Below are 15,972 nucleotides of genomic sequence, written 5' to 3' on the forward strand. Positions count from 1 at the left end.
TGAGTGTGTTTCATTCATTCTTGTGACTGATAACCACATTATATCTTTTGGGGTATTGACGATTCTCACACCAATTTAAAGTTCTACTACTTTTACTCCCTTGTTACTTTATTATCAACATATTACAGTTTTCAAACAAAGCATTAAATTGTATGATGAAACAATGCGACATTTTCTACATATTTTGTATGTATTGTATTTTTCCTTGCGACATGTTTTATTAAAAGAAAATGCAACTAATGTAAAAATACTCAGTAAGTAAAATAATTTTTAGTTTCAGTTTTATTTAGTTTTTTACAATCACCTCATCTCAATCACACTAGCAAACACTGTTTTCATATTCCAAATGTCTGTAAATGATTAATGGTTTTATACTTTTTACTGACGCAAAGTATGTGAATACTTTCAACTCTATCAGCAGTAAAACAATGACGAAGTCATGTGACCAAAGTGTGCCGTTGGCGGACCAATCAGCGAGAAGGGGCGGGGCCAACACGAGTTGTCAAACAGGTTTGTCCTGAGCTGTTAAGTGGTTTGAACCGCACGCAGGCTCCTCGCTGCGTGTGTGTGTTTGTTTACCGCACGGAACCAAGCCGCTCCGGAGACGCGGAGACGCAGAACTGGAAGCGCTCAGGTGAGTTTTGTGAAGCGTGTGAGCAGCTAACCTCCACCTCCGCCTCCGCACAGGCGGGACTGAACCTGTCGCAGCCGCGGCCCGGAGGTTACGGCTCGGGACGTGCGGGATGTTTGAATTATTCCGGCTGCGCCGCTTCCTGCTTCGCTGCGTGCTCGTCATTCGCTCTACAGCTCAACGTGTCGGCTCCTGACTCGGACGCGCTGAATGAGTTGCTCTATTTCCGTTTGTCTGGCCCACCTCTTCGCATTCCTCTCCGCTTTGCAATAAAGCCGCTCCGGCTTAATGACGCCTCATAGCGCCGCTTATCGCTGCTGCCGAAGGAGCCTCGCGTCGCTTCTGGAAACCTGAGGGTTTTGAAGGTGAGAAGTGGGATAGCAATGGATTTATAGGTCGATCAGCAGGAGTCTGGCCCGGCTCACCTTGGAATGGCAAATATGTGGAGAATGTGACCGTGGGATGCAGGCTGTCGGAGCGGTGTGTTTCACACGCACAGAGGTGCAGACGGAGCTTATTGAACCTTGTTTTTCTGACCTTTATCCCAGACTCTGTGCTTCACACAGCACGGGAGCAGGTTAACAGATGCTGAGTCGCGCTGCGGTGTTTTGACTCCGCTTTTAACCTGCACTTAGGAGCTGTGGTTCGGAGACAAGCCTGATACAAACCCTGGCAACTGGCCGCTGGCCGCTGTATTTAAAGATGAGGCTTCATTGTTCCAACAATAGCAGCTGACGCGCACACACACACACACACACACACACACACACACACACACACACACACACACACTGGCTGAAATGAAGTGTCAGTTTAATTGTGTGCTTGTCTGTAGAGACCATTGACCATGAGTAATTGTTCAAATCTCTCCACTTGTACGACCAGGAAGCGTTAATGCAACTTAACAGCTGTTGTCTGGAAGTTCATTAGTTGAGATTTCCTTTCCTTGACTGGTGACTATTGTGTTTCTCTTTCTGCAGGAAATCAAAATGTCAAGGAGTTAGAGTTCAACCGGGATGCTCGGGTTTCATCCCCTCCAAAGTGCAATGATCCCGAGACAGTTATACAGAGTTACATGTAAAGGATAAGGTTGTCCAACAAAGGCCGTTTATTTCTAGAGGGAAGGGCAGGTACACGTCTTCAGTTAGCAAAATGCCTGTGGAGACTCTTCAGCCAGTGAGGCAGCCAGGGAGGATCGCTGTAGCTGTCGCCCCCCCTCGCCTGCGACTCAGAGGGCCGCTGGGGCCTGACCTCTACCGGCATTCTCCCACAGCGCAGGGCAGACCGAAGCAGAGCGCAGTGGAGCGGCTGGAGGCCGACAAGGCTAAATATGTCAAGAGTCAGCTGGCTCTTTCTAAGCAGCAGCCAGTCAGGCCTGCTGAGCTGTGGAAGCCCTTCGTAAACCCTGGCACCCCCATCCAGACCACCAGGAAGACCCCCGCCCACGGTAAACCAAAGCAGGACGGCGTCCAGCTGGACCTGGAGCACCTGAGTAACCTCATCAGCGGCGTGACTGACGGAGCCCAGGCCGGCGCCGCTGTCGGCTCAGACAGCAGCAGAGCGCCTAAGGGTGTGGGCGCCGCGCCGAGCTGTCCTCACCCCCCGACTGCAGGGCCACAGCACCAAAAGGAGAAGCCGCAACCACCTCCCCGTCCGGACTGGGCCAGTCCAGCCAAGGTGAGGCTAAAGGCCTCAGGAACTGCCAGGGGGGAGGGCCCCGGCTCGCCTGGCTCTCCAGGGGGTCCTGGGGGTCCTGCTGCAGGGACCGTACGCAGAGTGGACGTCATGCCCCAGGCCGGCCCTGTGAGGACCCCCTGTAGACCGCCTCTGTTCATCCGCCAGCCGCTGCAGCCCACGCCTTTGCTTTCCAAGTTCCCACTGCGCACGGCGATTTCTCAACAGCGCCTTTTCCAAACGCCACTCAGAACAGTTTCCTCTCCCCTGAAACCGGTTGTAGCCTCATCCAAGCCTGACAACACCCCCTCCTCTCCAGCAGGGACCCCTGACTCTGCCCCACCTCACCCCCGCCTCCCTGATTTCCCCCCACCCTCCCCCGCCATAACCCGTCTGTCCACTTCCAGCTCCAGGAAGCGCCCGTCTCTGACCCGTTCTAAGTCGGACATGAGCGACCGGTTCTCCAGAGCCGGGACGGAGCTGGAGCGCTTCTTCAACCTGTGCGGCGTGGATCCCGCAGAGCTGCCGGAGCTGACTGGATCCAGCTCGGACATCGTGTCCCTCGCCCGTTTTCGCAGCGTCAGCGCCCCGGGGTCAGAGTGCGCAGGCTCTGGCAATGAAGATGATGAAGATGATGATGAAGGGGACGCTGGCAAGAGTGCGGAGCGCGTTCCCTACGGCGTTTCTGTCATCGAGAGAAACGCCAGAGTGATCAAATGGCTGTACGGCCTCCGTCAGGCCAAGGACAGTGTTGCTAAGAGCACCAATTTATAGGAGAGCGATAAGTGGTCAGAATGACATCATGCATGAAGTGATGGGACCCAAATTAAACTGGTCAACTGAAGTATTGGAAACCTTGATGGATACGATTGTCTTCTCCTGCTGTTCTTTATTTTCTACAAAATTTAAAAATTGGTCGTGATTTTCTTATCTGTAAAGAATTTTTGTTTCATGTTTGTTTGTTTGTTTGTTTGTTTGTTTGTTTGTTTTACTTTCCCACTGAGTTTGTGAAGCTCATGAGTTACTTTCTTGTATCTGTCTTGTCACTGACGTAGTGGAAAATGAGGCTCTGCTGTAAGTGGACGCGTTGAACTGAGTGTTGCAAACGTCTTGGTTAAGATGTTTGTTATGTTTTCTTAATAAATTAATTGAACTCTACGTCAAAGTTACTACTGTCTGTGGGGGGAAAAAAACGGAACTTCTCAGTTCAGTGCTAACGACATATGGAAAAATGTTTGGTGTTTTGCTGAAATGATCAACAGGACAAACAGGATCAACAAGCAGCATGTGATGCAGCTGATGTTGGAGGAAAAATGTCATTGCTGCTGCATCTCATTTTAAAGCCAAAGTCAGTCTTATCTCATCAATGTAATGTTGCCTCTGACCAGTAAAACCAGTAGGTGGTGGTGGAATTGAGCTTCACCCCAGGTACTCACTTTGATCTCAAACTACCTAAACGGGAAAGCATTAAAGGTTATGAGGCAATAGGTTTTCATCCCCCACGACGCAGAAACTGAGCGATCAAGGTTGTGTTCTTCTTGTGGAATAAGGTCTAAGATCAGTTTATTTATTCCTTGTCAAAACAAAGGTGTGCAGATGTACAAGTCTAAGAGCTTTAAACCCAGCAGAGTTGTTCAACAACATTCCACGGTGTGTTGGATGGTCCATAAGCACGTGCAAACTGTTTAATACAGCGGCAGACATCTTCAATGAATGACATGCTTTAAGGATTTTACAAATCAAATGCAGTCATGTCAAATAATCAAAGGGGCCTGAACACAGAAACGTAGATGTCAGAGGGTGAGTCTGTTCAAACGTTTCCATCTATACATAAACTGGTGTCACAGATCAGATGTTCACCATCTTGGTGACGGCCGTCGACAGCCAACACCTTTCCTCTCGTCTTCCTGACTCCTCAGCTCTTCGCCTTCTGCTTTGGAGGGGAATTCCTCCGGTCAGGAGGCTTTGTCTCTCTGTGGGTGGGTCCCACATCAGATTACCTCAGGATGGTTTCGTCCTTCTGGGTGTTGCACCGGTTTAGAGTCATGAGCTCTCCTCTCTGCTATTTTCATACAACCCCAGACATGTCACGTTTTTCAAAATAAAAGCCCACAGTATTCCACAGAGGGAGGCCTCCTGTGAGTCAGGCCTGGGACGTGGCGCCTGACCCTCCGGTTGGATCTATATCTGGTGAGCTGCAGTAAATGGACACCCATCGGCACCCCCTGGATGGTTGCTGGGTCTGAGCTTAGCTCACAGCGACTGGAAGCTGTGAGTCATTCTCTGATGCTGTTTACTTCATGTCTCATGCCTCAGCTATAGTTCCTCCCAGCAGCCTGCCTGTCCCAGTCCCTTGTGAGTGTTATTTGAGGCTCCCCTTGCTTTGAAATTGCCATAAAAAGTGTCTAAATTTTCATATTCACGTCACTATGGTGACAGAGTTTCTTTTTTTTTTTGCTCACTGTTGCCATTTTGCTCCAAGTCCTGTCATCATGGCTACTGAGTCATTTTACCTAACAGTGCAAACGTCCCCATGTTGAGACTCTGCTGAAGCCTTCGGTAGGAACAGGTCTCCCTGTTCCCAGATCAGGTCAGAATTTCCCCCAGCTTCATCAAGCTCTTAGTCCCTGTGTCTGCGTCTTTGTCCAGGAGTGACCATGAATATGGCGGCTTTAGTTATTCAGGGTCAACAGCAGGACTGGACCCACCAAATAGCTTAAAGCACCACGACCTACAACACTACAGGAAACTGTGACTTTAAAATAAAGCTCATATACTGAAAGGGCTCATACTTGTCGTCAAGTAGATCTGGTTTCCCTGTATTTGGGCTTCGCTTGATTTAGTTGTATTCTTGTCCTTGCACATGTATTAGTAAAACCTTACTAATAAAATTAGATCAAAGACATAAGAACCGGTTGTTTCCTAAAACATGTCTTTTATTTAAATGTACAGTACAGTGTTCCTTAAAATTAAAAAAATTGCTTACAATATTAGGAAATATTTTATCATTTACCACAGGAAATATGAGCCCATAAATCAAGAATCAAGAATGAAAGCAAAACATTCAAAAGTAGGACTGGAAAAATGATTCAACCACAACCAGAAACAGAAGCAAAACAACCCAGAGGAGACAAAATAACTATAACATCCACAGAGAGACACAAAAGAACAACAGGAGGCGACTACATACCATACGCCCCTGTGGCCGCTCAGTCTGGGGACCTGTCTCTGCTTGTCCTCCAGACATTATATCTCACGCTCTTGTTTTAAAGATTAAACAAACAAGATATCACATGTTGCGTGAGTTTTGGTGGCGGTAGGGAGCTAAAACACTCATTACGGGGGCAGTAGTCGAATAACTGGTGGAAAAACCAACAAGGAAATTCAAGATTAATACGACTTTTTAAGCTATTTCCTTTAACTGCATAAAATGGTTTTCAAGGTATTATAAAATATATATTTGTTTCTCTGTAATTGCAGATGTCCTTGTTTAATACTCTATGTTTCCTGCAGCTGAGTCTGGAGCCCAGTTCCAGCACCTCCTACTGGTTTTACTGGTAAGAAACAAGTAACACTCACTCTGTAACAAATAGTTCTCAGAACTCGAAAAAAGGCACCAGTTGTCATTGGTGATGGGAATATTATCCATTCTTTCCTTCTTCCTCCTCTTTCCGTCTCTCCTAGCTCTACATCCCAAGTGTGACCATCGTTGTTCCCAGTAACCTGCCCGTTTTCATGGCCATGTGTGTTTTGATGAGTTTCGGCATGCCAACGTTGTTCTTGCTGCCCTGGTGAGTAAGTCCCCACCAGGACACAGCGTTGAGTCCTTTCCACAGCCCCTGTCAGAGTGAATCAGCATCCAACCTGAATTCTGCATACATGAGTCATTCACATCACCTCCACACCGCTGATAGATGTTGTAGCAGGCGCCCGTTTTTTGACTGGTCATAAACTGCCATGTGGTTCTACATGTGGTTCTTCTATTATTCATTTTAGGGACCTGGACCCTGTGTTTCCTCGTGTTCTGCCTTCTGCAGTCGTTTCGCTGGAGGCCTGTCTGTTGGAATTTCAGCCATGGCATTACAGTGAGTCAGTCTTCTGTCCACTCACTTTAGGTGTTATGCGTGAGCGTGTGTTGGTCTGTCACATTGTGTTTTCTCCCTCTCTGCAGGTCGGCGGGCGACAGAGCCGGTGCGTGTAACCATGGGGACGGAGCGGAGACGGCGCTGATTGTGCTGTTCTCGCCAGTCCCCATCGCACTTCAGCTGATAGGGACGATTTGTTTCACTCCTACCCAAACAGTGAAAGGCAATGTGTGCACCAGCAGGGACAAGACAGCCGAGAACAGTAAATTAACTTTTAGTTACTGCAGTCATTAACGAGAGGAGGCCACCAATAAAGCTACAGCAAGGAGCCAGTCTGCTGGGATGAACATTATATATATGTACACACACACACTCACACACACACACACACACTCTATTCTCACCCTCCGCGGGTGGTCTCATTCACTTTCCAAGCTCGGGTCCTCTACCAGAGGCCAGGGAGCATGTATATATATACATGTATATGTATATGTATATATATATATATATATATATATATATATATATATATATATATATATATATATATATATATATATATATATATATATATATATATATATATATAGATAGATAGATAGATAGATAGATAGATAGATAGATAGATAGATAGATAGATAGATAGATAGATAGATAGATAGATACACAGTATACTGGCTATTGGCTTTTGGCCGATGACGACATAGAGGTGGGTGATGCTGAAATGTTTGATAAATCATCTTTAATATGAGGAACGTTAAGCTTTGTACATGTGCTCTCTGAACTAGAATCACATTAAGCAAAAAAATGAAACTAAAGCTTTCAAGCAACAGTCCAATAATTATAGAGAATATGTTGCATTCTGTGCAGATATCACATATTTTATGAAACTAGCTAATGAGAGTAACGATAATAATACAGATGTGTCATTAAACATAACTTGTTTATGCTCATCATAACATCTCGCTGTTATAGTTGTGCTGTTATAATTATGGTAGTTTATGAATCACAAGACTGGTTACTGTTGATTGAGTTTGCATCAAACAAAACAACCACTTCAGCGTCTTCCCGCACCTTTACGATAACTTCCACGTGTTGGTACTAAGATCATTGTTAACAGTTAAACGGATTGTTGACATGTTTTTACGGCATTAGGCTACATTTGTCCTTGCTCACGTTTGCTTTCGTCGCGCGCTTCTTGCGGGAAGGTGGCGCAGACGCCCGCAGCTTTGCGCTAAAGCCGCTCGTCAGCGGGCCGCCCCTCCTGCTTCCGCTTGCATTGTAGGGTGGTCGAGTGGAGACACAGGAGCAGAAAATGGGAGTAGAGATTGAAACCTTGACTCCGGGAGATGGTGAGAGTCCCCGTCGCGGTGTGACCGCACGACGCCTCCCGTGCATCGTTGTCGCGGTGCGCAACTAATTATTGCATTCGTGTGTGTTTTCAGGACGGACATTTCCCAAGAAGGGGCAGCGCGTCGTGGTGCACTATGTCGGTGAGTGGGTGACGGGGCTGCGGTGGAGCTCACGCGCTTGCTTCGCCGCGTTTTACTTTCATCTGCGGCTGTTGTTCACAACTCGTGAGCCCGCGTTGTCCGTGGAGCGGGAGGTTTGTGGATGTTACAAACGTGTTGTTATCGGTTAGCACCGCTTGGTTGTTGGGTTAGCTCCGTAGCTAGCTAGCTAGCGTCCTGCTAAAACGTGCCGTCTATTCGCCCATCGCCGGCTAAACAGGGGACAGACCCGGGTCAATGGCTGTGTAATCGAAACAAGTCCGTGTTAATGGCTCGAATGGCGGCGTGGTTGTCGAGCTAACGGCACAGCCGCTGTCAACCGCCAGCTACCAGAAGCCCCCAGCCCCGCGATGCTAGCCGGCTAACGCTAGCTAGGGTCTGCTGGGCGCAGACAGCCGTCGACAGTCCGGCTGTAGACGCGCTCTGAACGCACGTTGGTTTCCACAGTCGAGTTGAAGATTTGCTTCTTATTCTTTACCTAAAACACCCGGGGGCTGCACAAACTAGACGCGCTCAGAAACGAGCAACGGTGTTGCCTTGGTTGCATATATGTCTGTATATATGTCTGTAAACCGTTATAAAAAGCTGTACTAGTGGAAAGCAAAACAGCTGCATCATGTTTATATTTTTATCTCTGCCTGTGAAAAACACGTGGTCCAGTAAATAAACTAGATTTGTGTTCGTCCACTTGCTTGACCGGTGACTTTAAATGCTTGTGTACATGCAGAAGAAAAGTGATCAGACGTTCCTTCACCTCAGACTTATTTAAATTGCAGGTCACTGCCTTTAACCATACTGTAGTTCCTTCTTTTTCTGTCTGTTTATACAGGACAGTTATATAAAAGTTAGTTCTTTAGTTCGTTTTCAGAAAAATTGCAGTCGTGCATCGCAGCACAGGTTGTCGTGAGCATTCAAGGTCTGGTGTTGTACATTTTGCACAGTTTTATTTGTCATTTTATTTAATCACTGCTGGATTTTTTTTCATCTTAGTTGGAATTCACGTCATTTCAATACATCATTTCGTCTGACTGCATTTCCTTTCATTCAGAGACTCCTCCTTTGCAGCTTTGTGTCCAGAGTATTTTCTTAAAATGTACCTGATTTGAGAAAACAGCTGCCTCAAATCTTTACATACCAGTTATTAAATCAGATTAGTTGCCTTTAAGCTATGTGTGCTTTAGTTAAGGTCACATAAAAACAGATTAAATATTGTCTCCCAGTTCCTCAGATCCATCTTGAGGACCAATGGAGGGTCCTCTCCCTTTGTTGAGAACACTCATGTACACATTATTTGAAGTGATGCTTTATATGCATCTTGACAGTCGTTCCCCTCTGGTGCTTCTGATCAGGCACCCTGGCAGATGGGAAAGTGTTTGACTCTTCGAGGTCTCGGGGGAAACCGTTCAAATTCAAGATTGGACACCAGGAGGTTATCCGTGGTTGGGAAGAGGGAGTAGCCCAGGTGAGAAGCTGGTTAGCTTAGCAATCAGCAATACAGGCTCCATCCAGCTGACACATTGTTAGGCGATGAGTCCTGCTAACACGTTTATCTCTTTCACAGATGAGCGTTGGTCAGCGGGCAAGGCTGATTTGCTCACCGGACTATGCTTATGGCAGCAAAGGGCACCCAGGGATCATCCCAGGAAACGCCACGCTCATCTTTGACGTGGAGCTGCTTGGTCTGGAGGCCTGAAACCTGTGCACTCTTTATCAAATTCCACTCAGATTTTCAGGGTGAGAACCTTCAATAATTTCATCAATAGGCATCATTGTGCTTTGTGTACCTGTGTTCTAGTAATTACTGTGCCAAGATAGGACCTGATGGTTTAGTCTTTACCCCTACAGTAAAGCCTGTTTCCACAGGCAGATGTACGTTTTCGACAATGATGTCTGCGTGCCACTTAGACTCCTTTTTTCTTTTCTCGCCAGGTTGACTCCTATCTCGGAAACATGGAGGAAAAATGTTACCAGATGATTCCTGCTCTTGATTCCTGCATAGGACCTATGTCTATAGCTTCACTAGTTCACCCTCCTTTCCACTTGGATACAAATTATGTCTCACTTGCTTTAAAAGTGTGTCTTTCATACTTAGTTTATTCATACCTTAATAAGTCATAGGCTATCCCATATTTTGTCATATTTTGTTGTGTATTTCTATTGTTATTTTTGTTTGTTTGTTTGACTTACATTTTTAAACAGTGTCTGCCATCAAGACCAGGTTTTAGTTAAAAGAAGTGTCATAAGTACTGAGTCAGTCTCATTCCTGTGGCTCTGTGGCCTTTTACATGAAAATTGTATTGATTGCGAGTAATGAGTTATCTAATAAAATAAGATTAAATTGGTGTTTGACACAATAATATTTCTATGAATTATTGTTGTGATACTTGTTACTGGTGGAAAAGATGGAATACATTAACCAGGGATTCATGAATCAAGCACATTATTGCCATGAACAGCCTACAGATCTCTGTCTGCACTGCAGCAACAGCTCTTAATTTGTAATTGTAATATGACTAAATGTTACTGGTTTTACTTGTTAAACCATTTGGGGAAACCTTTTTTTTAAAGCCAAAAGAATGTGGGGGGGTGTTTTCTCTGTGTAAAAAGATAACCTGCTGGATCATTGTCCTTATAACGGGGGGTGGTTAAGCTGGACCTGGAGCCACTGACCTGCTTGTTTTCCAGCGATCCCTGCACTTCCATCTTCTGGTTTAGGTGATGAACAGAGGGTGGGGCTCAGGTAGTTGGAAAGCGAACAGAGTTGTGCCTCTTGGATCCTGGGGCTCGGGCTCCCATAACCTACAAGCATTTGTATTCCCATGTTTGGGGTGTGTGGTCATCTTTTTTTGAAGGAGTTGTGTGTAACAAGCTGTGGATGTTGTAAAAGGTCTATTCGTTACTCTGAACACATTAAAAGAGTAATTTCAACTCTCTTCTTTTTTTCCTTTTGTCAATTGTGACTTGCTGTTCAACTTTAGCATTTCCGTATGTGTAACATTGATTTATGAATTAATATTGCCCAATATTCATGAAAGAAAACAAAATCATGTTTTATTTTATAAGCAGGAAAATCCAGGCTATTCTGTTATTTGTACAGTTCATGACTTCATTACTTTTGCATGTACAGAACAGAATGATAAAAGTTGTGGTTGTGAATTCTGGGCCATGCAATAACAAAGTACATGGAGGAGCACAAGCGAAGGGACAAGGAAATATTGTCACTCTGGAACCAAAGTTTGAAACTGAAATAAAAAGGTCAAACATTACAAAATGTATTGCACAAATCTTATTTGTCTTTGAAGTTTAATTTGCACTAACAGCATTTTAATTTACTAACTCCCTATAGGAAAGTTAAAGGCTCTAAGTGGTAATAGACACACCGTATGTTACAGTTTGTAATTATGGTTCAGCCAACACATTAGTGAACCTTTTATTGGATGCAGCTATAATATGTCCTGCACTGAACATCCTCATTGTAAAGTGCAATGCAGTGGTATGAAAGCAGCCTAATGCAAAAATAACTCTTATCTTAGAGATGTCGCAAAGATCCTCTGTTCTATTAGAAAACACACACACACCCCACATCAAGGCTTCAAACCTGTCATTTGTCAAAAATTACTTAGATTTAGTACAAAAAAGTTTCAAAAAAGATAATTATAGGTTTACAATTTAAAACTAAATCACTGCATTTTGTGCTTTTGTTTTTGAAAGAAAATTGGTCAGTGACAAATCAGAGTTTGTATTAACTCCAAAAATTGTGACATTCATGATATTAAGTCATTATTAGTTGAGGGAACTGTCAAGATCTTCATTTATTATGAGTAAATTTATGTGAAATCCTACATTTACTCCTAAAACGCATAGACACGGCCCGACTGCCTTTCAGGCTTGATGCTGATGTCGTTTACATATCAATGCCCAGCTGACGCACGCATCCAAACTGCAATAAATAATGACTGGCCAATCAAGCCCAGCCAAATGATTAGCTTTCAAATTGATTAGAATTGGCATCCACTCTGTCACATAAATAATGACTTGAGGAAAACTGTTTTCAGTGGCTGCATTGCCACTAACTAAATAACTAACTAAAAAACTAGTGCAGTTGACATTTAGGGCAAAACCCTGAGTATTACAGCTGATACACATGCTCTTTTTTATTACGTTAGCGTCCCAAAAGTTTGAATATTCAATAATTTCAGGTAGGAATGATAAAAGACAGACCTACATGGCTCTGTGACTGACGAACAGCAATTTTATTGGTCTAAGGTATGTGGTTCGCTGTTGATGACAAAGATTGTTTTCTGTTGTTTTGAATACGGTGATTATGTTACACTGGCCCTCAGTTTCCCTATTGCTGTTGTTTGATAAAATAAATAAAATATCTTTTTGTTCAAGCAGCGAGTCTAAGTAAACAGGGGTTTACATGCACGTTATTATAAAGAGACCATACTTAAAGTGCAGGCAGTAGCAGTAGGTATTATGTATTTAATCATCAACTAATGCGTTTTTCTCCAAGGCAAGGCATGGCCACAAAATCACAAGGGTTCTTATGTCAAATCTAAGAGTCTGGAGGAGAACGATGGTAAACGCTAGTCCGCTCTCAGATGGCGGTGGCTCCGTTCATGCTGGTGGGCCGGCGCCGCCCGCCCGCGCCCTGCCGCCGCAGCGAGTGCAGAGCCACGGCGCAGCATCCTCTGAGCAGCGAGCCGATGTGATACACGGGCAGGACCTCCTGCGGAGCCCCCCGGCACAGCCAGGCCACGGTCGGGACCACCGGCACCGCCAAGGCCAGCAGGTCCACCAGGAAGTACCGGCTCCAGTGGCAGTGCTGGGGCGGGTGGCCGTCTTCATCCGCCCCTTCGCCGTCCTCCTTGTCGTCAGTCTCCACTGCTGTCGCCTCCTGCTTCACAGGAAGTGGCGCCCTGGGGTGAGGCTGGCAGGTGTGGGGCCCAGCTGGCAAAAGCGTGACCTCTGATTTGTCAGGCGGCAGCGGCTCTGCGCTGTGGGAATTCTCAGGAGGCGGCACCGTGGGTAAAGAGGACGGGACGGCGCGTGGTTCCGATGGAGTGTCCGCTTCCAAGGAGATGACGCTCAGCCCCTCCGCGGCGCTTTCCTCCCGCAGCCAGCTCATGGTGGGGCTGCAGGCCTGCGAGCGGACCTCCGGCCTCCTCCTCTCCACAGGCGAGGGGACGCGCACGGGGTCCGAGGGGGGCGCCGCCGGGGCCTCCTCCTGCGGCAGGTGCAGGAACAGGTGGTGATGGGGGAGGTAGGTGTGGCCGCCGCACCTGCAGCCGCCGCTGCTGAGCGCGTGGCAGGAGTGCGACGTGGGCGGCGCCGCCCCGCCGCCGCCGCACAGCCGCTCGTAGGTGGAGGAGCGCGGCGGCGGCGGCCGCGGGGGGCCGTGCGGCGGCAGCTGCTCCGTGAGGAGCGCCGCCTCCAGCAGCAGGCGCGTCTGCCCGGCCGGCCGGGAGGCCCCGCCCGCCTCGGCGGCGCCGGCGCCGCGCTCCGGCTGCAGGGCCTCGCTGCTCAGGCGGTGGTAGGCGGCGCTGCGGCTCAGGGTGCCGGCCGGCGAGCAGCCGCAGGAGCGCGAGCGCCCCACGGGCCGAGCTCCCTGCAACCCTGAGTATGGCTTGTGGTCGTGGGGGTCCTGCTCCCGGACAGCGAGGTTGGACCGCACGGACTCCACCACCCCCTGGAGGTGCTGGATCTCCCTGCGGGCCTCTTTTAGCGCTAACTGGGCCTCCACGCGGTGACACTCCTCCTCTATCCAGTCCTCTTGCATCCTGTACAACTGGTTCCTTAGCTCATCTATTTCAAGGTCCCTAACAGAACACGAAGGACGATCAAACAGAAACGTTATTTGGCTCGTGAACCAATAGAACGATGGAACTGGAGGACGCGGAGGTTCACCTGTGCTGCAGTCGTTCCACGTTCTCCCTGAGCCTGGCTCGGAGGTGTCGTATGCACACCTCCTTCTGCTGCAGGGGTGTGAGGTACTGCTCTGGGGTGGGGGGCCTGATGCCGTGGTTGTCACTGCAGGCCGTGTGCTTCACCTGACGCCTACGTCAGTGTTAAAGAAAGGGAACACATTGTCAAATAACCAGATGCCTGTGACAGCTTGGGCCGTCAGGCTGTGATGCCGTCTCACCTGGGGGTGCTGGGATAGGTCTGAGCTGTGGGGCTTCCCTCCGCGGCCCGCGCCCGACCGGGGTAGGTGTGAGTGCTGGACGCATCGCTCTGGGAGTGTCGCCCGCCGCCGCCGCCGGTGCCCACGGAGCGCCTAGTGGGACCAGATCAAATCATAGCATTTGTAATAGGCTGCTACCAGAGTACTTCATAGAATGCAGTGTGTAGAGACGAGTAGGAAGCATTACCTGCGCTGACCTGAGGAGGGCCTCCGACTCGGCGTGAGAGACATCGATGTGCAGGTGACCTCTGACCTCTGTGCTGCGGCCTATAGCGGGAGGCGAGCAGCCCTCACAGGCCGAATGTAGCTCTCATTACAGACACCAGCACGTTGGACGGCAATCTGAATCACAATTATTCCAAAGAACATTTGAAAAAGCGCTCTTCAACAACCTGACGTCACTTAGAAATAAACAAACAGCGCTTCGCCTATAATGGTGCACAGTGTATATGATGATAATGTGCTGGAGGACAGAGACAATACTGACGCTGAAAGCACAAAGTCTCCTTTCTGCGCTGGAACACAGCTGTTCTGTGAGCTCCGTCCTCTTTGTCTGCACAGCCTCAAATTAACTGGTGTCAAAGGGCAGAAAGCTACTTGGTGGCTGGGGACAATGGAGAGAGTCACAGGAACAGCAGTAAAAGCTGCACCACGAGGAAGACACCGAAGGCACGTTTAGAGAATGGATCTTAAAATCATGAGCCACGTTTTTAGACCCTTACGTTTGCCTGGTGAACATGTGCTGCGTGTGAGCCGTCAATCATAAACCCCTCCCATTCTCACATGTTATGACCCCAATGGCCTCAAGGACAGGTGAAAGAAATGTGATGGAGAGAGAGAGAGTTTCAATTAGACGCTCGCTCTTCCTCTATCTCTTCAAAGTGAGGCTCCGTCACATCCACAGCACAGAAATAAAGGGTGAGGACAAAATGTTCTCATCATTCCTCCACAGCTCCTGCAGCCACGTCTAAACATCTACAGTACATACACCTGCCAGAGGATAAATCCCCGTGGTGGCTGCACACTGGCCTCCAACCTCTGATTAAAATGGAGATTAAAGCAAAGCACGCGCCCATGTGTGTCCTGCAGATTTAAATTCTGGGACAATGAGGCAGGAAACCTCGTCTTTCTCTCCAGTGTCTGTGCAACAAGTGGTGAGTAGGTTACTGGTGAGAAAGACGCAATCGTCTTACGTAAGGGAGCAGCAGCGTGAACGTTGGAGCCCAGAACGAAGCTGCTTCGACATGAGAGCATCAGCTGATGAGGTTTTCCAGGACAGGTATCAGATGGAGCCGGGACGACACGTCCTGTCCTTGAATCATCATCATTGCGGATTAAGTCGCGGGATTTAGCGCATCTGTTGCCCGCAGAGATAAACAGGCGGAGGAGAACAGACAAAAGTCTCGTCCGTAGTTTGCGTATCAGCTGACGGCATAATGTCCGCACACGCAGCTGCGAGTTCGCGTCTCAGAAACGCAACCCACTCACCTATGATGAAGCAGCTCCCCAGCAAACGCTCCGTGTCCTACATACGGAAACTCGCGGACTCAACCGGCTCCCTCACAACAAACGCCCCCACTACACGAAGCACCGGCGGAGCCCACGTCCACGCGGAACGCTACCATTTCGCCAGGTGGAGGCTGCGCATGGGAGAAACGCCTCGGGTCCGGCCACGCTTGACGGTCGCTGAACGGTCCCCGGTGGCCGCAGGACGAAGAGATGCTGCCGATGCTGCTGAGAGTCCATCCTGCAGCCGCGAAGCCCGGAGATGAAGTGAGGCTGCGTCTGCGGCAGTGCCGCGTCTTAAAGCGACAGCGACGAGCCGCTACCGGCGGCTGACAGACGCACTCAGTGACCCCGGTTCGTCCGGTTCCTCCACGTGAC

The 15,972-nt window shown here is 48.1% G+C and overlaps 4 protein-coding genes across 9 annotated transcripts; 3 read left to right on the forward strand and 1 right to left on the reverse strand.

Annotated features, from left to right (window-relative positions):
• Positions 1 to 474: 474 nt before the first annotated feature.
• Positions 475 to 3,463, forward strand: fam110a (family with sequence similarity 110 member A). 2 transcript variants are annotated; one of them, XM_029155854.3, is made up of 2 exons: positions 475 to 634; positions 1,612 to 3,463. In XM_029155854.3, the coding sequence occupies exon 2, from the start codon at positions 1,784 to 1,786 to the stop codon at positions 3,077 to 3,079; it is 1,296 nt and encodes a 431-aa protein (XP_029011687.1). In that variant the 5' UTR covers positions 475 to 634; positions 1,612 to 1,783; the 3' UTR covers positions 3,080 to 3,463. The 2 variants fall into 2 exon arrangements, with proteins under 2 accessions (XP_029011687.1, XP_029011688.1); XM_029155855.3 differs by lacking the exon at positions 475 to 634 and adding an exon at positions 660 to 996.
• A 2,146-nt stretch (positions 3,464 to 5,609) lies between these two features.
• mfsd2al2 (major facilitator superfamily domain containing 2a-like 2) lies at positions 5,610 to 6,796 on the forward strand. Of its 2 annotated transcripts, XR_005897860.2 has the most exons (5): positions 5,610 to 5,747; positions 5,819 to 5,862; positions 5,990 to 6,096; positions 6,302 to 6,390; positions 6,477 to 6,796. XR_005897860.2 is itself a non-coding variant. In XM_041071411.2 (4 exons), exons 1-4 carry the CDS (start codon positions 5,806 to 5,808, stop codon positions 6,533 to 6,535), a joined length of 312 nt encoding a protein of 103 aa, XP_040927345.1. In that variant the 5' UTR covers positions 5,669 to 5,805; the 3' UTR covers positions 6,536 to 6,796. The 2 variants fall into 2 exon arrangements, 1 of the variants encoding a protein (XP_040927345.1); XM_041071411.2 differs by having other exon boundaries at positions 5,669 to 5,862.
• A 786-nt stretch (positions 6,797 to 7,582) lies between these two features.
• Positions 7,583 to 10,829, forward strand: LOC114858514 (peptidyl-prolyl cis-trans isomerase FKBP1A-like). Its single transcript, XM_029155864.2, has 5 exons — positions 7,583 to 7,742; positions 7,836 to 7,883; positions 9,251 to 9,363; positions 9,463 to 9,635; positions 9,831 to 10,829. Exons 1-4 carry the CDS (start codon positions 7,706 to 7,708, stop codon positions 9,592 to 9,594), a joined length of 330 nt encoding a protein of 109 aa, XP_029011697.1. The 5' UTR covers positions 7,583 to 7,705; the 3' UTR covers positions 9,595 to 9,635; positions 9,831 to 10,829.
• Positions 10,830 to 10,926: 97 nt separating this feature from the next.
• LOC114858505 (syntaphilin) lies at positions 10,927 to 15,909 on the reverse strand. 4 transcript variants are annotated; one of them, XM_029155851.3, is made up of 5 exons: positions 15,711 to 15,909; positions 14,276 to 14,430; positions 14,050 to 14,181; positions 13,812 to 13,961; positions 10,927 to 13,723 (listed from the first exon to the last, which is right to left on the reverse strand). In XM_029155851.3, exons 2-5 carry the CDS (start codon positions 14,317 to 14,319, stop codon positions 12,502 to 12,504), a joined length of 1,548 nt encoding a protein of 515 aa, XP_029011684.1. In that variant the 5' UTR covers positions 14,320 to 14,430; positions 15,711 to 15,909; the 3' UTR covers positions 10,927 to 12,501. The 4 variants fall into 4 exon arrangements, with proteins under 4 accessions (XP_029011684.1, XP_029011682.1, XP_029011681.1 ...); XM_029155849.3 differs by having other exon boundaries at positions 15,577 to 15,909; XM_029155848.3 differs by having other exon boundaries at positions 15,282 to 15,909.
• Positions 15,910 to 15,972: the final 63 nt, after the last annotated feature.

The sequence above is a fragment of the Betta splendens genome, chromosome 7 (genome assembly GCF_900634795.4).
Source record: "Betta splendens chromosome 7, fBetSpl5.4, whole genome shotgun sequence".
NCBI lineage: Eukaryota > Metazoa > Chordata > Actinopteri > Anabantiformes > Osphronemidae > Betta > Betta splendens.